General features: G+C 44.2%; 1 protein-coding gene across 1 annotated transcript; it reads right to left on the bottom strand.

Annotated features, from left to right (window-relative positions):
• Window positions 1–20695: 20695 nt before the first annotated feature.
• LOC134440165 (uncharacterized) lies at window positions 20696–21846 on the bottom strand. The gene is made up of 2 exons (XM_063190119.1): window positions 21610–21846; window positions 20696–21520 (listed from the first exon to the last, which is right to left on the bottom strand). Exons 1-2 carry the CDS (start codon window positions 21788–21790, stop codon window positions 20736–20738), a joined length of 966 nt encoding a protein of 321 aa, XP_063046189.1. The 5' UTR covers window positions 21791–21846; the 3' UTR covers window positions 20696–20735.
• Window positions 21847–22307: the final 461 nt, after the last annotated feature.

Genomic DNA, 22307 nt, shown 5'->3' with positions numbered 1-22307 from the left:
TACACCCGATGTGCTCTCTCTATCCGAATCGACGAGTGACTCAGTGACGGGAGCCATTTCGGAATGTTAGTCTCTAGAAAACAGATGGCATCGCTACCTTCTGCGCCCTCTGGCAGACCAACGAGGCGGAGATTCGATCGGCGACTTCGGTCCTCCAAGTCAGCTAGTTTAGCGGAGAGTGCGGCTACAGTTGCTTGTAGAGCCCGCACAGTAGCTTTGTCAGAGCGAGCTGAGGCTTGGATGTTGTCACACCTCGACTCAAGTCGTTTTATTGATTTTCCTTGCTGATCAATCTGACCGCCAATGGATGAAATTTTGTCACTAGTTGCCTGGAGCTGGGTCTGTAGTTCAGTTATTTGCGGCTTCAAGATGCTTTCTATGGCTTCTCCAACAGACGTCTTGACTAGCTCTTGTAGTTCTAGCCTCTGCTCACTGAGGGCTAGCTTAGCTGTTGCCAACATAGCCCCATCGAGTTTTGCCTTCGACGCCACCGGAGTTTCTTTGAACTTCTTTTTAGTTGTTGGTGAGCGGTCCTCCTCCCGGGAGTGAAACAGTCTCGACTGCTTTGACATTACTGACAAATTGGTACTATCAAATCTTGTTTGCTATCATAAAAATATAAAATAAGGCGGATTGCAAGCGGAGCTCAGGTTTTAGCCGTGCATCGCCATCTGCAGGTCACGTGACTGTAAATGTTTACATCTTGAGGCAAAAAATATGATAAAATGTAAATCTTTGGGTGGAATTGGTTGAAGCAGACACTGTTTGTTCCTTCTTGTGGTTTCCAGGAATATCAGACCATGTTTTAAGACCAATTTTGACAGAAATTTAAGAAATATCAAAGTGTACAAACTTTTTATATGACTGTAATTTTTATTCTCACTGTATCGTTATTCAGGGCCCACAGGGAGTCCTTTTTTTCTTTACACAAGCCAGTTTAATATATGAAGGGGGTCCATTAGGGCTGGTTGAACATGGGGAATTTTGTGTTATACTCCTGTATGTAAACCTACCTTCGCACAATAATTTCCTTTTGTGTTATTTAACTGGAGTTCTGGTGTACCAGCTCTTGATCTTTTTTGTCTTTCTTTTACAATTCAAGGTTTAGAGCCGGTTTCTACACTGATGAAAAAAGTGACAAGAGACCCTGTGTGGAAGGCTGAGATGAGATGATGACAAAACCCCACAGCGGACTGTACATAAGGTAAAGGAAACCCTTAAACCTCTACCAAAGAAGGTGGATGTAACAAGAAGCGCCATTTTGTTTCTTTTCCGGTATCCACTTTATGTCGGGTGAACACCCCTTTAGGAGACCTTCGGTTAGGAGACCTTCGGAGTCCTGAGGTTGAGAATCAATGAAGTCCCCTTAGCGCTGTAGATGGCAGTAGCGCACGTCTTGCCCAAACACCTCAAAAAGAGAAGTAGTAGTAGGGGACAACGCCCCCTTAGGAGACCCAACTTGAGCACACGCTTTTGCATTGAGTGGGCATGTTTTGCATTATCTTGGTTTGATTCAGTATTTTTGTCTCTACCTTTTGTATGTAGTAGAGTGGAAGGTTTCCTAAGATTACTGACTTTTAAGTAATTAGGTTTTAAAAGGTGACTACGCCAGTCTCGTTTAAGGGTGAGACAACCCAGATGTTAAAAATACAATTTTCCCCGACAGGTTCTAGATGACAAAGGATGACACAGCTGTTGCACATACAATAGTTTTTATTTTCTTCTGCTGAAGTCAACACAGACAGATATTGTGAAATAGTGACGGCTGAAGTGCAAGAGCACTGAGTAGGTTAGTACAGGTAATTTACTGAGCGTGTTACCTACACACTACAAATCAAAATAAACAAAATAAGTCACAGCACACTGAAATGATTCACAGTGAAGAGGTAGCCTATGTTTTATCAAATCAGGCCTCTTGGCAGAGGGTTTACTATACCACTCAGGGGATCTACACCTCACCAATGAGTTTACACGATAATGCTACTAATCTCAACCGGCCAGTCCCCAATCACTCATCCCTTGTCTGAGGGGTGGGTGATTGGAGCTGACCGTGTCAGACCGTATGGCTGAAAGACGAAGGCTGCGCGCACCTGCGCAAACAACAACAACCTGCCACAATTAAGAGAGCTCGTGGTGGTAAGAGGCAAAATAACAAACACAAACACCGGGAAAAGACGGCGGCATCCCCCCACCCCAGCCAATTGACAATATGTGCTCAACCTTAAAGGGACAGTTTGGTCAATTTCAACATGCAGTTGTAATGCTCACAGTACCCTGGACTTGTCAGTGCCTGGGATTTTTTTTTCTTCTTCAGCCATTTCCGAGATCCTGGTCATTGTAATGGGGGCAGCTCTTTGTTTACATTTCAAAAAAACATTTTTATTTATTCCCAAAAACATCCAAAAGGTTATAAAACATCAGCAGACAACTAGCAAACAGCAGTACCTTTTGGGAAAATATTTGGAGTTGGCCTATGTTTCATTTTTTAAAAATGTAAACAAACGCTGCCCCCATTAGAATTGCTCATATCTCGGAAAGGGCTGAGCCGAAAAATGTGGCATCACCAGGTACTGACAAGTCAAGGGAAGCGTGAGCAATACAACTGCATGTTGAAATTGACCAAACTGTCCCTTTAAATTGCAAGTGGGAAGCACCGAACCGAGCCTGGAAGTCTACGGTTGACCCTCGCTTCACCATGTAATGCTGCAGTGAAACAACATCACGTTAGCCACAGTACAAACCAAAGAAACTCAAGAGAAAGAACAATCTCATGGCGGGGAATGCATTGGCCACGGTGTAGTACGGGGGCGTTGCCTGAGGACACGAGTGGATGGAAAATTAACTCCCTTGCGCATGGTCATTGGTCATCCATCCACGATGGATGCCATTTTCGTACTCCGTAATTTGTGGCCAAGTAACGGCAGCTGTTGGTCAGCAGTAATTGCTGGGGGCAATTAAGGACAGCTGACAGACATTCACGCTGTCCTATGACCTGTTCCACAGTGAATAACATTTCCGTACTCCCCTCGCCATCATTTCCTACTACGCTGTTATGACGTGAGTAAGCCCTCTTGTCTCAATCCTCTTTGGTATAAACATAGGCCTAATTGAGTATTGCCAGGTGCACAATGCAGAAGGGCTTACCTTCAAGCCAGTTAGGCTACATGCAGCAACCTGGCGTCCGCATATCAGCTGCGCTCTACTACGCGCTCCAGTATGGGTCCAAAACCCAACACGCCAACATCACCTACTGCACCCAGCGTACAGGGCTTCCCCAAGCGCCAACCGGTACCGAGGTTAGCTAGCCTAGCGAGCCAGACCCGTACAGCAAAAAGCTGTACCAGGGTCTAGGAGGGCTGGGCAGCAGTGTGGGCGGGATAAACGGTTGCTTCAGCACTCAACGCCACGCAATTGGATGGCAAAGAACCAATCCCCACACACTTCTGTGTAACGTCACAGCTGTCTTGTGAAGCGACAATTCCGAGCCGTCGTAGCAGTGAATGCGTGTGATCACCACAGCCACAAACAAGTTTCCTAATAAATCGTGTTTTCACTTACATAGTTCAAAAATGCCTCGTTTTCAACCACACGGCCCTTCTTGATCATCCAGCGAAATGTTGAGCAATTTGGGGCTTGTTAAATGGTTATATTTATGATTGTTGTCAACATGGCACGGTGTTAGCTAGCTAGCTGTATACCCATAACTAATACACGGCTGGATATTAGCTCTGTGTAATTGACGACAGATTGGCTAGCCGCTAGCTCGGTAGACTGTAGGTGTCATTCCCATCTATTTAGTAAGCGACTTACAGACTTTCAAAGCTCCCAAATGTCTCGTTTTTAATGACATGGATCTTATTAGAATTTGGGGCAGGCATATAATACAAGGCTGGATACCTAGCTCTGTGTTATTGGCGACAGGTTAGCTAGCCAGCGAGGGCCCCTTTGTAGGTGGAGCGGCAAATTCGAGCCGTCGTAGCAGTGAATGCATGTGATGACCACAGCCACAAACAAGTGTCCTAATAAATCGTGTTTTCACTTATACAGTTCAAAAATGCCTCGTTTTCAACCACATGGCCCTCCTTGATCAACCAGCGAAATGTTGAGCCATTTGGGGCTTGTTAAATGGTTATATTAAGACTGGATACCTAGCTCTGTGTTATTGACGACAGGTTAGCTAGCCACTAGCTTGGTAGACTATGCCATACTCAAAGACTTTCAAAGCTCCCAAATGTCTCGTTTTTAATGGCATGTGTCTTATTAGAAATTGGGGCAGCAATTTCATTCTACACCTACAGTAGTGGTCTGATAATAGCGTGTGACTATCTGGTCCTGTAAAATGCTCAACTTAGCTTACCGAGCTAGTTTAAAACATCGAATGATCAAATGGTATTGTGTTGTGATCTATTTGTGTCCGATAAGTTCATGGTGTATTATTACATCAGTCCATGTCAGACACGAAATGTATTATCATCCAGGCTTTTTAAATTAAGTGCACTTTCGTGCTGTACGTAGCACGGACGGACCAGAGTCATGACTCTGGGACGGACACCATGTTCCTTCTTAGAAAGTTTCCTGTTTACTAAGTAGCCCGGCCCCCCTCGCGATTTGATTGGCCCTGTCATCGGATAACTTTCAGCCTCGCAAAACGACCGGGGTCCGCTAGACTGCCCCCGGGAGCAAATTCAATTTGCGGTCGCTAGGGGCGTCTAGATTTCTAGGCTAGAGGTTAGCCACACCTGGCTTACAGCCAACATAGTAGGCAATTTATACTAACCGGAAGGGCTCCGCCCTCGCCCACACGGGCAGCTGTTTTCAATTACAACATGCACACTAACAGGGGACCTAGTCCAACCTGTTACACCTTGTTCATGGTGTCTGTGCAACGTCCTCTTCAACCTAATATCTATGACAACCTTGTCATTGCATATTCCACCTTCAAGCAAGCCAATAAGCCATACTACAACCGAGATTAAAATAAAAGACCATGTATACTCTTTACAACCATAAAATTGGTTCAGTGTTGACGACAACAAATGGATTTTAAGTAGACCAGTGTTGGCAACAGTGTTGAATGTAGCTAAACTCTTCTATGCATTCTCTGCTGAAGTGCTCTGGGCATTTGAAAATGGAATGTTGAAATATAGTTCCAAGCTTACAGCTTGCGCTGTCTGCTCTATGAAGTCACCTGTAAAAAAAAAAAACACTTGAATTTTGTTAACCTGGATCGAACGGGAAGCATCATGGGAAGGGGAAAGTCTTCGCGCAATGTCATGAGGCACAAATCCAAATCGAGTCTAATAGACTCAGTCTATTAATGACAAAATCGAGTCGACTTGTTCAAGTCAAGTCATATGACTGGAGTCCACAACTCTGGAGCAGAAAAGAGCACACGTTTCAGGGTTCTGCCTTCATCAGTGCTGTGCGTTTGCTCACCTGCGCTCTAAAGAAGACAGAACCCTGAAATGTCTGATCTCAGGGGAAAAAAAGTCCTGTGTAATCCTGTTCTCACCCTTGAACCTTTTTTTTTTTTTTTTTTTACATCAAAGCTACTCAACTCTGAACCCTATTTGTTTCAGATATTCTACACTGGAGCTGAAATGAACCCTGCTAAGTTCTACATTGGAGCTGAAATAAACCCTGCTAAGTTCAAGAGGAACTTCATGAACCAGTAGGTAAGACATATATATACACACTAGAAAAGTGCTCTGAGAGCACATACCTCCGCCAAGGCATGGCATAATTAGATGATGGACAAAAATAATCATTTTGCCAATATGAACGACTATATTCCTATGTCAGGCTTTCAAAATGACACATTCTTGTCAGTTCAGTCATTTGTAAAATCTGCTTTGAAAGCTTGTGATCACGCGCTGATAGAACTGCCTAATTAGTGAAGGGAATGCAATGATTTTGACCAACAAAACTGGAACAACAACAGAAGGGTTAGGCCTATTTACGATGGTATATGCATCATTCTCATGGGCCACTGGTTGGTCTTCGCGCTGTCGGTTGAAGCGACATTTGCTTCCCCGTATTCCTCATGGGAAATCACTATTCACCGTTGTTAATCAGTCCACGGGCATTGCTATCGGAATTTGTGGTCTATCTCGCAACTGGGCTTAATTTTAAATTTCGTGAAGGGGGTGTTTGACCACCAATTCCATATTTTTGGCGATGGTACCCAATTAATTCGACAGCGACCAAAATGATCTGCGGCGGTCACTGTCCATCTCGCAACAATTCACTTCCACTTCACACATATTTTAGGCAGCGGTAATTCATTTTACATGATTGTTAACGTCAACGAGGGTGTAGCCTAGGCTATAGGCTGCCTGCGGATGAGCAACTTTTTATGTTGATCGCACTGGTGTTGGAGCTGGCGTCAAAGGAGACAGTCCCACCCTGTTCCTTACTAGAATGGCGCAGGCACACCCGTGTGGAATATTTGCCGGTGCTCGGCCATTATGCATGCTGTCCGGCTTTCTGATCCCTGTCCATCTCGCAAACAACTTGGGATTATCTTTAAATGTAGCGAAGGGGATGTAATGAATTTTACCAGCATTGTGAACGTAGGCGTCAGGGCTTGACACTGGCACCTGCCAACCGGCCAAATGCTGGTAAAACTCGGCTGTGGCTAGTAATACGTAGGAGCCTACAGTGTCACTAGCCAATTTGGCTGGCAGTTTATTCCTTGGTATGATATACGCATCATAGTAGCCTATGTTCTGTTGTTTGCCCCTTGTGTATTAATACTTGTATTTAAGTTCAAGAAAAGGACCAATAACTCTCAATATACTTCCATGTAGAAAGCTATACACTGATCTTGCTTTAGCATGTAGTTAATAAACGTACACTATCAAGATAAAGAAGAAAAAAAAAACAATATAAAATCAGTGGCTGGCTAGTGGAATACCTGAATGGCTAGTGACTTGGGAAAACCACTAGCCATAGTGGCTGCTGGGTGAAAAAGTTAATGTCAAGCCCTGGTAGGCCTAGGCCTACAGTCATAAATTGTTTTTGGCAACGGTAGCCTAATTAATTCGACAGGATTGTGAACCTAAGTCACAGTCCACAACAACATTGTGAACTTACACGATCACATATTCCATATTTTTGACAACGTAATTAATTCGACAGCAATGTGAACCTAAACGATCTGCGGGGATGGTCACTCGCAATAGCAATGATAACATAGCCTAGGCCACACATCACAAATTGAATATTTTTGGTAGCGGTGGTAATTCTTTTGACAGGACTGATTACTGCCTGCAGATGAAGGCTGTCTCCTGCAGATGAACAACTTTTTAGGTGAAATGCACTTGGTGTTGGCGGCGAAGTAGAGAGTCTCTCCCTGTTCCTTGCTGAGAAAGGCGCAGACACGCCTCTGCTCACCGTGCGCACCTTGTGGCAGGCAGTGGAATAGCAGCAATCTAACAAACAGACAACACACAAACACAAACTCAGGCGATCGCATAACCTCCTTGGTGGAGATAATTGTGCATTAAAACATGCTTATCTGCCTACGCAACTGAATCCTCTTTTCTGATTGGCTGATGGGGTTGCAACTAATTCCCTATAACCTGTAACCTGAGTAAAGTAGTTAAGGGCAAAAAATAGGGTTTGTCGTTCCATGTCATTCATAACAAGCGCACCCAGAGTGAAAAGATTCCATTCACTTTCACTGATGCCGCATCAGTGAAAGTGAATGGAACTCGAATGGAATCTTTTGCAGTCTGGGTGCGCTTGTTATGAATGGTAACCATAACAACAGTAGTAAACTGACAGTTTAGTGACACAGAGAAAGCGCAATGGATACTACATGCCAAATGAAGGAAATCGACGAGTTCGAAATTAATTTCGATCTGTTGGGGGGGAAGACAGTGCAAGAATGGATGGAGGAGGTATTTAAAGAAGACGAAGAACATGATTGGACGGAGGAGGCAGTTGAGGAAGACGGGGGAAGGCACAAAAAATTGACCGAAGAGGAGGTGGGAGCAATTGAAGACGAAGTTCATGAAAAAAACACAAAGAAAGCAACAAATTGGGCACTTAAAACGTTTGGAGACTATTTGAAAGAGAAAGGGAAACACATGGACTTTGAAAGTATTAGTGCAATAGCGTTAAACGAAGCACTTAGGCACTTTTACGCATCAGTGCAGACTGCAAAGGGATGCGACTACAGCATTGCCAGCTACATGGCTTTGCGCGCTGGGATTAACAGGGCAGTGGGGCCGAACATTATATCCGATCCCGAATTCAAGACCAGCAATGCCGTTTTCAAGTCAGTATTGAAAAAACATAGGAAGGAAGGCAAGGATCGAAGTGTCCATCACCCCCACATCCCAGACCATCATATCGAGGCGATGCGCAACTCCGAAGCCCTCTCTCCCAACACAGCAAGAGGATTAGTCACCAAAGTTTGGTTCGACATCCAATTGGCAATGGCACGCCGTGGGAGGGAGGGCAATAGGGACCTACGCAGAAATTCTTTCGTAGTGAAAACGGATGAAAATGGACAGGAATATGTCACCTTCACATTCAACCCGCAGTCCAAAAACCATAAAGACCCGGTGGACCCGCAGAGGGAGCAGCTGCGCGGGTATATGTACGCCATTCCCCAGGACCCCCTGTGCCCGGTAAAGAGCTTCAGGAGATACATGGAGAAGTGCCCCGAGGACGCGAAAGCTTTCTACCTCCACCCAAAACAAATACCACAGGCGAGACTTCAGACAATGGACACCTGCTGGTATTCCAAGGAACCTATGGGAGCGCGCTTCCTCTGGGACATGATGAAGAGAATATACGAAGAGGTAAGCGTGTAGTCTAAATAAATAATAGGCCCGATAAGAATAATACACACAATTGGGATTTATTGAAAGCCGACTTGTCATTATCACACTAAAGTTTCTGTATGTATGGTGTATGTCTTCCAGGTTGGACTTCCGAAATACACAAACCATTCATTAAGAAGCACTGCCGTCATGCGCCTGTCTGCGGCCGGTCTGGAAAGCAGACAAATTATGTCCGTGACGGGCCACCGCTGCGAGACAAGCCTGAAAAGCTACTGGGCTCCAAGCCACGAGGAGAGGAGACGGTGGAGCACATTGCTTCTGACAGGCAGTGACCCAAAATCAGAAGGAAAACGTCAACTTCAGTGCGAAAGCCATGGGGAAAATATGGCAAAAAAGGCCAAATATGACTTGCCAGTGTCCCTGTCACACTTCACCATCAATGGCAACGTGGAATTCAATTTTAATGAATCTTAAAAATGTTTTTCGAAGTCTCTGTCCGTATGTATGTATGTATGTAGGCCTTGAAGGGACTATTTTACTTCATCAGAAGCAAGTTATACAGTTAGGAAAGTTAAGCGTGCGTCTAAGTTAGACGCACCTGGAATCTTAACTGTAAGGAAACCATGCACATTGTCTATGGAAAATTAAATAATCACAACGTCAGCTTAACAAACGAAAATTCTAAATGCCTAGCGTAGCGCAAACCGAAGCACCGCTTACGCATCCATCTCGCTGACATTCTGGCGCAGCAGACATGGTTCCTATGCAGCTTTACAGACACGCCTATATTTTTAAAAGTACCCAAAGTAACGGCAGATAAGCGGGATAGCGGCCTTCGAGGTCGACCGGTTATACGAAATGAATGGCTTGGCGGAGGCAACTTTGTCTCCGCGCTGCGCGCGTCGCCAAAGTTCGAAGCCGCCGCCTCGCCATTAATTTCGTATAACCAGTCACCTCGTCGGCCGCTATCCCTTACTTATACCATCCCATCAGGGCTGGACTGGAAGATAAATAGGGCCCGGACACTTTTGGCTTAAAGGGGCCCTTCATAATTTGCGGCGCAGAACTGTTTTTTTTCAAAAAAGAAATTGTTTTACGATTGAAAATGGGGAGTCACGAGGGTGTGGAGCCCACCGGGAAATGCCCGCTATGCCAGATGGCCAGTCCAGCCCTGCGTCCCATTGTTTGCCTAACAGTGAAGACTACAAACCCCAACTCCGGTGAATTTGGGACGTTTGGAAAACAGTGAATAAAATCAAAATGCTATCAATTTCAAAACATTCAATCTATTCATTAGATGGAGAATAGTGAAAAGACAGCATATTAAGTGTTAAAACCGAGAAAAAATATTGTTTTGGGGGACATATGTACTCATTTCTAATTTGATAAATCCAACACGTCTCAAGAGTTGGGACGGGGACAATTAATGGCAGCAAATGTCGAGGAAGACTAAAAACAAAACAAAAGACAACACTTAACAGTAAAATACATTAACCGATGAGAGGAATTAACACTGTTTTTTATATAAAATCATATCTTGGACATGATTTCACCAGCTTAAATGGTGGGTGTATTCCTTGTCATGTTTTGCATCGTTTTCCTTTCTGTAGTGCTTACAGTGTGACAGGTCTTGACCAAAAGCCCACCATTTTATCACCTGCTGGTCCTTATGATGGAGCCAAACTGTTAAAACATAGTAGAGAATGCAATTTGACCTTACTACTGTATGTGGCAGTAATCGAAGCTCTCCCTTCAAAATATAATGCATGAGTGGCTTTTCATGCTGTTTTATATCATTTTTATACCATTTCATGCCAATTTATACCATTCAGCGCTGTATTTAACTCTACAGATGAGTGAGAACATCTTAACCAATGCACTACTGCACCCGCATGCCATCATGGAGGCTGACTTTTGAAGTTAGCACTAACACAAGTTGGATGGTCCATTTTCACTGTAGCACAGGATGTGCAATGCTCTATTATTGTCAAAAAGAATGGACTTCTACAACCTCTGCTGACTTCTGTAAGCAAAGGACAGTTTCCCATGTCTTCTGGGTTTATTTCAAGGGAGCTCAGGTGCTTAGGAGAATGTTACACCCCTGTATCATTTGCACGCATTAAGAATTCTTAATATGGTCAATTTTCAATAGCTCTAGCACTCCAGGAATTAGTGAGACTACAGCCAATATATATTTCATGATGTCATGAACCTATACAATGATTTTATTAACAAAAATATGTCTTATATACACTCGTGGTAAATCAAAGGGAATTCAAAAATGTATGTAATAACTATGGTAATTATTCCCTTTGCATCTTTAATTCTGAGTGACTCAGCCTCTCTGTGATGATCTTATACCTGGACACCTATATTGTCCGTCAGTACAATTAATTTTGAAATGTTCTTCTTTGTTGTTTTATCTTATTTGGATGTTTTCTAATTTCATAAATCCAACACGTCTCAAATAAGTTGGGAAGGGAATCAGTGAAATTTAGTAATGAGTACATATGTCCCCCAAAAGAATATTTTTTTCTCGGTTTTAACACTTAATATGTTGTCTTTTCACTATTCTCCATCTAATGAATAGATTGAATGTTTGGAAAATGATAGCATTTTGATTTTATTCACTGTTTACCAAACGTCCCAACTTCACCGGAGTTGGGGTTTGTACATAAATCTGAAGGTAGTTTACACTGTTAGTGTGTCAAGACGTATTAAATTAGTTATTGCATTATGTATTGGTGTTTTGCAGGAGGCACCATGCACTGTATTTCTCTGCAGCTCTCATGTAACTATATGGTTTTCTGTTATTGCCTCCTCCTGCAGGTGTACTGGGCGGGTCCTATGATCTCTGGTGCTATTGGCGCTATCATGTACGACTTCATGCTCTTCCCCCGCATGCATGGCTTGGCCGAGAGGCTAACCACCCTGAAAGGCAGCCGGCCTCAGGAGCAGGACACCATCAAACTCAAGACCCAGGCCCTATACCGTACACCTGCCACCTACCCCCTGACATCCAGCAACCCAGCTCTCCTCCTCCTACCTCCCCCTGCCCCGTCACCAACAACCACCAACCCCAACAATCAAACACTAACATCTACCCTATCTGAGCCCCTACCCCACCATCATGGACAAAATGTGTGTGTGAGTGTGCGCGAAGTATAGACACACAGACAAACTAATTCTAACCATTGCCACAGAGGGACAGGTGTGCACTGAAATGGTTTGTTCATAGGTCTGTTTTTCACCAACAATAACAGTACTGTGTCCTTGGTACTGATGTGCAAAGGCTGTCTGAGTGTGTGTTGCAGCTTTTTATTTTGGGTTTATATCATTACAAAGCATGTATGTGTTGGTATCCTGCAGATTTTCATTTGTCTTGTTTTTCTTATGCTTAGTTATTTTTCTTACCCTTGTTTCACCTTCCCTTCTTACCAACGCGCGTGCGCGTGAGTGAAAGGCCGACCGTTTGCGCGTGTGTGTGCGTGTGCGTGTGCGTGTGCGTTAACGTGTGGAGACTGCTGCTACTGTTGGTGGTGGAGTTCTAGACTTGGACTGTGCATTGTTCTGGACAGCCATTGGGTGTTGTGCCTTCAGCTGACTTCGGGTGAGTACTGCAGTGAATGTTTTCTTCTGCATTCTAGTGACATTGTCTTTTGCTTGTGCAGCAACGTCTTTTCCTGACTTTGTTGGCCACTGAAGGAACTGCACACCGCATTGCCACTCGAAACTTTCAGTTAGGTCTTCAGGACTGACCTGATAATGTCTGCTAATGTTCACAGCACCTGGAATCCATCACCAATCTCAGTCAGTGCTGCTCTGAATCTCGCCAACTCTCTTTGCGTGCAAGGTTTGGCATCCATAACTTTCACGCTGTATGGCACCCAAGATGTTCTGGGTGTCTACTAGGTGATGCCACTTCTTGACCTTGATTCAGCTTTTGGAAGTAGTTCTTCAGCCATACTGCAGAGACTGCTCTGCACACATCTTCACCTTGAGGGGGTCACCGTTGACCTCCATTCAGCTTGTGGAAATACTTCAGCCATACTGCAGAGACTGCTCTGCACATATCTTCACCTTGAGGGGGTCACCGTTGACCTCCATTCAGCTTGTGGAAATACTTCTTCAGTCATACTGCCAAGACTGCTGCCCACATCTTCACCTTGACCTTTGTGGTCAAGAGGATTCAGCTTGGCCTTGGCCTCAATTAGCCTCATGACGACACCATGGCTGCAGCTCCACCGCAGGTACAGGTAGGGTAGGGTAGAGTAGGGTAGAGTAGAGAGGTAGATGCTTGGCTTCACAGCTCTCTTCTGGTGTTTGTCCTTTCAGCCAATTCTGGCCGAGGCACATTTCTTTCTTTCTTCTTGGAGAAATTTTATCTCCGCTTACGTCTGAGATTGGTGGTGAATTCTGGGTACGGAGGGCATGGTGGGTGTAGTCTCCCGGGGGGCGGGGGTGGGGGCGGGGGGGGTGGTCCTGATGGCTTGGCTGGGGGTTCTGCATGGTGGTTCGGTCCGTGGTTCCTTCGGCTTCCTTGGGGTGGGTGGCCAATAGTCAGTGGAATGCCTTACTGCGCAGACAGGAGGCAGTGTCACTGGAGTGTGGAGGATGGCGTTCACTGCAGTACTCACTCTGGCTCAGCTGAGGCCATGACAACCGGGTGCGCTCCTGGATAGTGTGTGGTTCGGATCCAGGACTCTGCCGCCAGCAGTGGCAGTACTCAGAAAGGGTGTGCGTGTGCGTGCGTGCGTGTGTCTGAATTGTCACGTGTGTGTGTGTGTCTGAATTGTCACGTGTGTGTGTGTGTGTGTGTGTGTGAGTGTGTGTGCGTGCGTGTGTGTGTGTGTGTGTGTCTGAATTGTCACTGTGTGTGTGTGTCTGAATTGTCACTGTGTGTGTGTGTGTGTGTGTGTGTGTGTGTGTGTGTGTGTGTGTGTGTGTGTGTTTCTGAATTGTCACTGTGTGGTGTGTGTGTGCCTGAATTGTCACTGCAGCTTTGTCTTTTATGTCATTACAAATCAAAGAATGCATGTGTTGGTGTCCTGCAAATGTTCATTTTATTATTATTATTATTATTACACTTGTTTTACGTTTTACACCCCCCCCCCTTTCCCATCTGTCCCCAATCTGTCCTCCACTTGTTCCCTGACTGTGGGAAGCTTTGGCAAGTCTCTTTCCACTTCTTTCCATGGGTGCGTGTGGTGTATTTATCCATAAATATGTTAGTTTTCTTATTGCTCACTGTGTGTGTATTTTTATTGTACGTGTTTGTATCAGTATGTTAGTGGTTTTACAGCATGTGTGTGTGCTGTGCGTAAATGTATCAACAGATTGATGCATGGCTTTACATTCTCTGTTAGTTTCTTGTGTGTGCGTGCGTGCGTTCCCAGTGTGCGTGCGCGTGTGTGTTCCCAGTGTGCGTGCGCGTGTGTGTTGCCCGTGTGTGTGTGTGTGTTGCCCGTGTGTGTGTGTTGCCAGTGTGTGTGTGTGTGTGTGTTGCCCGTGTGTGTGTGTTGCCCGTGTGTGTGTGTTGCCAGTGTGTGTGTGTGTGTGTGTGTGTGTGTGTTGCCCGTGTGTGTGTGTGTGTGTGTGTTTGTGTGTGTGTGTTGCCCGTGTGTGTGTGTGTGTGTGTGTGTTGCCCGTGTGTGTGTCTGTGTTGTTGTGTGTGTGTGTGTGTGTTGCCCGTGTGTGTGTGTTGCCCGTGTGTGTGTGTTGCCAGTGTGTGTGTTGCCAGTGTGTGTGTGTGTGTTGCCTGTGTGTGTGTGTGTGTGTGTGTGTTGCCCGTGTGTGTGTGTTGCCCGTGTGTGTGTGTGTTGCCTGTGTGTTTGTGTGTTGCCCGTGTGTGTGTGTGTGTGTGTGTGTGTGTGTGTGTGTGTGTTGCCCGTGTGTGTGTGTGTGTTGCCTGTGTGTGTGTTTATTGTCAAACATCTACGTAATAGGGTTAGCACATACGTTTTAAATGCACATTGGGGACAGGTAAAATGTAATTTTTCAAATAAAGTACAATTGACTTGACTTCCTCACTGTCCTGTTCAATAAGGCTCGAAATGTCCACAAAACCTACTGTGCATTGCTGCCTATTGCATGCAGGCAGTGTGCAGGGTGCAAATAATTACACCTGCTCACTAGATGGGTTATTTAGAAATGTTATTTAGATGTGTAGGGTGTTATTACAACAGCCAACCAATCCAGGGTCTCTCCCTTGTAAGGAGTTTGGGTCTTTTAGACCAGTTTTCAATTTTTTTCTTTCAATGTAAAAGAATAATTAATTCAATTTTCATCAGATTCCCTGGCCTGGGCTCATTTTGTGTGAGCATGAATCAGGAAAAAAACACTCATTCTGTGTGCTTGGATTGAGTTTACTCCCTTTCTTCACTGTCTCATTATACGTTTGTCTCTGAATTTCTGTTTATGTATGTTTTTGAGGGTAAGATGGACAGGATGAAGGGCATAAGGGTGAATATGAGCTATGATTTTTCTTTTTTATGATTTTTTTCCCTTTAGGCCCATCTACAAAGGACCCGCTCACCTTCTACAGCCACAGAAAAATGAAACCACTTCGAAATTAGTTTTCCTGGTTTACTACTTGGGCAGTAATGCATTACAAAAGTAGTTAATTGCTGTAATGCATTACTTTTTGCCGTTATGCAGTAATGTAAGGCATTACAGGGCAAAAATCTGTAATATATAGGCCTACTTAGTTATTTAGCATTGTAAATAAGTATATAGCATTGTAACTAAAAGTTATAAATGCATTACAATGACCTGGATTTTTGTGGTATTCAGCGTGATGGGTCAGAAAGAGGCTATTCATGAACCTGGTAGCTTTTAGTCTGCATGCTGTCAAAAACACCACCTGGGTTGGAGTTGAAAAAGTCACTACTCATTAGCTTGATTTACACTGTAATAAATTGCCAGATCCATATTTAGGCCTACACTTCTTTTTGCGAAAGTAACTTAAGTAATGCAAAAGTAGTGTAATGCCTTACATTTTAAATACTGTATCAGTATTGAAGTCTAAGGGATTATTTTGAAAAGACAGTAACATGTAATCAGTAATGCATTAGTTTTTGAGAAACTTGCCCAACACTGCATAGTGCATAAAGACACACAAACACATAGCCTGGTTCTCACTGACGGTGCATGTGTGTAGCTCTGGAGCCCCCTGGTGGAGAGCTACAATTGCACCGTCTGTGACAACCAGGCTAACAAACTCAGGCATCCATCCCTCCTTCCTTTACTTACCGTTTGATTTCTGAAAGTAGTCACTTGCTGTTGGAGAGCTTGCCGACCTTCAATCACCATCCATCCATACATACTATACATACATCCAAACATCTCTTAGCACTTTCCATTGTATCTTTCTCTATCTGTACTATGCAACTCATCGTCTGGTCTCTGAATACTCCACTCATTGTTGGGAGACCTTGCCTGCTTTGAAGGAATATGTCCATCCATCCATCCATTCAGCCATTGTAACTTTCTCTGTCTGGTTTCTGAAAGCATAGGCACCACTTTTTGTTGCTGAGCTTGGTGTCCTTCAAGGAACCTGCCTATGCATCTCCATCCATAAATACATATATTCATCCATCCATTGTATCTCTCTGTATCTGTAACCCAGCGTCTGGTTTCTGAAAGCAGAGGCACCACTCGTTGTTGGAGAGCTTGCCGTCCTTGGAGTCAAAGGAGTTGAAGGGCGGCCGCATGTACAGCTCGTACTTGTCCAGCTCTCCCTGTGTGTGTGTGTGTGTGTGTGTGTGTGTGTGTGTGTGTGTGTGTGTGTGTCAGTGCATGTGCCTGCTCTATGTGTCCATTACTGATTTGAGATAGAGATGGAGGGAGAGTATAAAGTATATACATTATTTGTATCTGTCTGTATTTGTGTTTGACAGTGCAAATCTGTGTCTGTAGATAACTGGTTGAAAGAGCAACTTCTGTTTGGTTTTTTGAACTTTGAAGACTAATCCAAACACAAACAGCAAATTCATTTCAGCCACTTAAAAACACACACACGCACACTCTCTCTCTCTCTCTCATGAATACACAATGCTTGCCTTGTTTTTTGCCTCAATGGTCCGACTAAATTATTTTATTTCTCTACACTCTGAAACATTATTGAAGTTTATTTATTGAGAGCCAAGGTGAGGTAGACAGAGGAAACAGACAGATACAGAGACGAGAAGATATTTGAAGGGAGTTGCAGCCAGCCAAGAACAGAGCTGATCACACACCTGGGTAATCTACCTCCATCTCTCAATTTGTTTGATTTATTGTTCTGACAGATGGAGAGAACTCGTACTCTTGCCCTCGAACACGGTAAAACACGCACGCACAGAACGAACGCACACACGCACGCACACAGACACACACACACACACACACACACGCACACACACACACACACACACACACACACACACACACACACACGCACGCACACAGACACACACACACACACACACAGCACTCCAAACCTGTCATTGAGTCGGAGACCAGACTGCAGTCTGTACAGACAGTACTATGCACAAAGACTGAGATGTATTTATTTGAGGTCACCATAGAGACAGACGAGACAGAAAGCAGGGCATACTGCATTAAACAGGCTACTTTAAACAGGTAATTATCGTGGTATATCAGGTCATATTCCGAGTCAGACTACAAAGACAGGATACAAAGAGGACATTGGATAAAATTTGGTAACACTGCGATTTTTATATTGATGCTTTTTAGCTGATGTATTGTCCTTAATATGCATTGTCCTAATCAAATGAATGAATGAATGAAAGACAGCGACCTAATGTAAGTAGAGTCTCTGTTTAACATTCAAACTGCAGAGCAGTGTATGTGACGCAAACAGACTCGATTTCTACAAGGTCATTGTCTGTACAGACTGCAAAGGCAGGAAACAGAAAGCAGTAAATGTTGAATACACTTAAATTAATTCAGGTCATGCTGTCTTTACAGACTACAGACAAGAAACCGAGAGAGGGACATACAGTACATTAGATTCATACATTACCTCCGCCAAGGACGTTATGTTTTCAGCCGGGTTGGTTTGTCTGCGGCTGCCTGATACTGGCAGAGAAAATGGAGAGCAGTGATGGTACAATAACACATCCCTGTTTAACTCCTGTGTCAACTTGGAATTGTTTGGTTTCATCACCAAAAAACAGTCAATACAGTGGCAGACATGTTGTCATGTAGCAGCCTCAAAACCTGGATGAACTTATCAGGGCAGCCAATTTTTGCCAGGACCCGTCATAAGGCTTGGCGGTTAACAGAATCAAAGGCTTTAGTGAAGTCTATGAAGGCCATGTATAGAGGTTGATTCTGTTCTCTACAGTTTTCCTGCAGCTGGCGAGCAATAAAGATCATATCCATGGTGTCTCTGTTTGGACAGAGGTCTGTCTGTTTGTCTGTGAGCAGGATAACTCAAAAAGTTATGAATGGATTTTGATGACATTTTATGGAGTTGTTGAAAATGACAAAAAGGAACAAGTGATTCAATTTTGGTGGTGATCAGGATCACCATCCGGATCCAGGAATTTAAGATTTTTTTCACCATTGCGGAATAGGGCAAATTTTGACATTCCAGCTTCTTACTCCTCAAAAACAAGGGAGAAAGACTAGAAAAGAATTAGGGTGTAACATATTCAAATGTTCTATCAAACAGCTTCCTTGGCAGGTTTGCACTCTCTGAATGCATTTCTAGCTCATTCAGTTATTCATCTACTGTAGGTATAGGCTCATATGCGGTCTCAGATCTCAGAATCATTGCTCATTTACAGTACCCGGTCCCAGCACACACACAGCATACCAGAATCGGCACAAAACTCATTCGAATACGTGGGATGCACTGCATGTCTGTCTAGTGTATGATTCTCTGTGTCTGTCTGTCCCTGCCCCTCTCTCTCTGTCCCTGCCCCTCTCTCTCTCTCTCTCTCTCTCAATCGGAGCAAAAAAAGAAATCCAAGTCTTGGCCATATCTAAATCCAACAAGACAGCACGGAACAGAAACCCAATCCAAATGTTGCACCTGCTCCAATATTAATTTCATCAGCTGAGTCTCTGTTTCCCTCCACCCGGCACCAAATAGCTTATCTCCAATACACATACACACACACGTGCACACACTCACACACACACTCACATGCACACACGCAGGTGTGCGCCTGCACACATACACGCATGTGCTGTGCACAGGCAGGCACGCACACACATACTCACATGCGGAAAACACGCACTTGCACTCGCTCACACACACACACACACACACAAACACACACACACACACACACACACACACACACACACACACACACACACACACACACACACACACACACACACACACACACACAGCTCTTTTCTCCAGCACAGAGCAGCACACATTCCAGATTTCATCAGTTGCACCAGTGAGCGGCCAAGATGATTTCAAGGCTTCATTTCCTTAATGAGGAGACTGCTGCAGCTCTGGCTGTGAGGCTGAGAGGGTGGATTGTCTGGCTGACTAACTGATTGACTAAAACCTGTGGCTACCATAGCTGTGTGTGTTTGTGTGCGTGTGCGTGTGTGTGTGTGTGTGTGTGTGTGTGCTTGTGTGTGTGTGTGCTTGTGTGCGTGTCTGAATGCTTGCATGCCTGTGAGTTGTCTGACTGACTTCAGAATTAGTGGAGACCTGCGGGTTAGTTACCAGTAGTCTAAGGTGGAGATAAAAGGAAGCAGAATTGATCCAGTGCTTCTCTCTCTCTCTCTCTCTCTCTCTCTCTCTCTCTCTCTCTCTCTCTCTCTCTCGGGCCGCCCGCTGTGCTGTGATCTGCACCTCTGACATTCACTCTCTGGTGTGTGTGTGTGTGTGTGTGTGTGTGTGCGTGCGTGCGTGCGTGCGTGCGCGCAGTGGCAGTTACCATGAGTTGTGCCCCGGGCAACAGCCCCTCCGATGCCCCACCCCTTTTATGGCGCCCCTGCCCCCGAAAAAAAAGTGCTTAAAATAACTGACAAAAACCAGTAATAGTAATGCTATGATTAAAACAAGGTGAACATAGTGTAGAAATAACACTTTTAAACTATTTTTTAATAAGTTTATACAAATTTGAACATGTTTATGATGCTATTTGGGAGGGGATCACAGTGGGGGCGGCGTTCCGTGATGTTGCCACCCCCTCGGGTGCCGGCCCCGAGCACAGCCCTAGCACCGCCCCTGTTTGTGCACTTTCTCCGGTGAACCCCAGACAATTGGCTTCGCACGGCAGCCTCCGAAGATGGTGTGGGAATGTGTATGTGTGTATTTATTTGTGTTCAGTCTTAACAGTCTCAACAGGGCAGTTCTGGTTACCTTTCTTGGCCATCTGACTGTGCCAATTGTAACTGAACGGCAATTTGATGAATCACCAGCAAGTGCATAGCATATATCACTGTATCAGATATTTTAAACACATTAAAAAAATTGAATATCGAAATTAATACTGAAATGTGTTGATAATGCAAATAATGGGGTCGCCTATAGCCAAAATATAATATCCCAGAGGTACGGTATGGTATGGTATTTTATAGATTTCTTTAAAGGTGCACTGTGTAATATTTTTAGTAGTTTATTTCCAGAATTCATGCTGCCCATTCAAAAATGTTTACCTTACCTATACTTGTTGAGCAATAGTGGAATTTCAGTTATAAAGCATTTCATTCCTGTTCGTCAAGTGTACTGGGTGTGTTCTCTGGTGAGATGTGATCAATTGATAAGACAGTTTAAGACTTAGAAACACTGAAAGGACACATAAATAAGGCTACAAATATAATTTAATAATAATGATGATAATAATGATAACAATAATGATAATGATAATAGTAATAATAATAATTAAAAATAATGCAAAAAACTATAACAATAATAACAGTGCATGATGACATTTTAAATGTGAATTAAATGAAATGTCTTTAACACATAGGCAGGAAGCCCATCTCTCTTGCCAAGTCCAAAATGCCAGGAATAGCCTCAAGTTTCTCCATAGCATCCTCAGGAAGAACAATACCCCCAGTGAGATCATCCAATGCCTTTGCCTTGTTCTCTGTCTTCTCCTGACGCTCAGTAGGGCACACTGACTGCTTCATCAGCTTTTCAATGTCCTCAGCCTTACCCCTCAGCTCTCTGTACTTGACCATCATTTCACCATGGAGATTGATCATCTTTAGAAGGTCCTCTCTGCTGTAGTGAGAGCCAGCGGTCTGAGAGTGAGTCGGGGCTCCACCAAAGGCCCCAGTGGAGAGACTCGCAGGAGCTGCAGACGTTGATGTCATGATGTCGACCCTTGGAGCTGCTAGTCCTCCGTGGGTCATGATGCCAGCCGACTGGACTGGCTTGATGTTCTGCCGAAAACCCCCAGCTGGTAGATTGAGATTCCCCACAAACTTTAGGGGTCCAAGCTGGCTCAGCAAAGCAGCTGTGCCATCAGATGTAGGGATGAGGTTGTTCATGTTGGATGGGCAGGTTGTAGCCATGTTGGGAAGAGCAGGCCCCGCAAAGGAAATGTCCTTCCTCATCGGAGTCACCACAGGTCCGGTGGAGGCCAGCTGGCTACCTCTGACACTGGTGGACTGAGGGTGGATCAAGTTGCCCACAAATCTCAGGGTCTGAGGTGCTGAGGTTGGAAGGTTGGTCATACCATGGTACTGCTGCTCCTGGGAAGCGGCTTGCCCCTTTTGATACTGCTTCCAATACTTGCCTACAAATACACAATACTTATGTTACATGTGACCCCAATAAATAAAGTTATTGACAACATTAAAAAGTAATAAAAGATTATGTTCTTACTGGAAGAAAACCGTGTTGCCCGCACATATTTGTATGGATGCTCAGACTGGGGCCTCCAATGAGAGGCCATGGCCATTTCTTCAGCAGAGTTCACATGGGAAAACACTCTCTTAGAACGAGTATGGCCTTCAGCCCCAATCCATGATCCACTCTGGTTGAAAGTTTTCGGACAAAAAGCCATTGAAAGTCCTTAGAAATCGCTTAGAAATCGCAGAGGTTTATCACAAGTGACTTGCCTTCAGCTTGCTCATGTGAGAAGTGACTAGATTTTGCCAACATTCTAGTTTGAACATTCTATTCTTCTAAAATTCTAAAGCTCATAGTTCTAATGAAAACATTTTAGTTGCCTAGCGATTATGATGTCACCAAGAATGCTCATTGCAGGAGGTGCAGTTCCTGTTGACTGAATTGAACACTGAAATGATAAAATAAATAAATAAACAATTTAATTTAATTTAATTTAATTTAATTTAATTTAATTTAATTTAATTTAATTTAATTTAATTTAATTATTATTCTTTTTGGGCTTTTTGGACCTTTATTTTCAGACAGGATAGTTTGAGAGCAGACAGGAAGTGAACGGGGAAGTGAACGGGGAGGGATTGGCAAATGACCCGGGCCGGAATCAAACCCGGGTTGCCAGCGTAGCAGCCCAGTGCCCCACCGTTACAGCCACAGTAGGGCCATATAATAATAAT

This window comes from Engraulis encrasicolus, chromosome 23 (genome assembly GCF_034702125.1).
Source record: "Engraulis encrasicolus isolate BLACKSEA-1 chromosome 23, IST_EnEncr_1.0, whole genome shotgun sequence".
NCBI lineage: Eukaryota > Metazoa > Chordata > Actinopteri > Clupeiformes > Engraulidae > Engraulis > Engraulis encrasicolus.
This window is presented reverse-complemented; position numbering and strand designations above follow the sequence as displayed.

Excerpts from the sequence above, each read along its gene's own strand:
- LOC134440165 (XM_063190119.1), bottom strand. The coding sequence starts at position 21,790 with ATGGCTTTTTGTCCGAAAACTTTCAACCAGAGTGGATCATGGATTGGG. Across the intron at positions 21,521-21,609 it reads GGCAACACGGTTTTCTTCCA|GCAAGTATTGGAAGCAGTAT; the intron begins GTAAGAACATAA and ends GTGTATTTGTAG.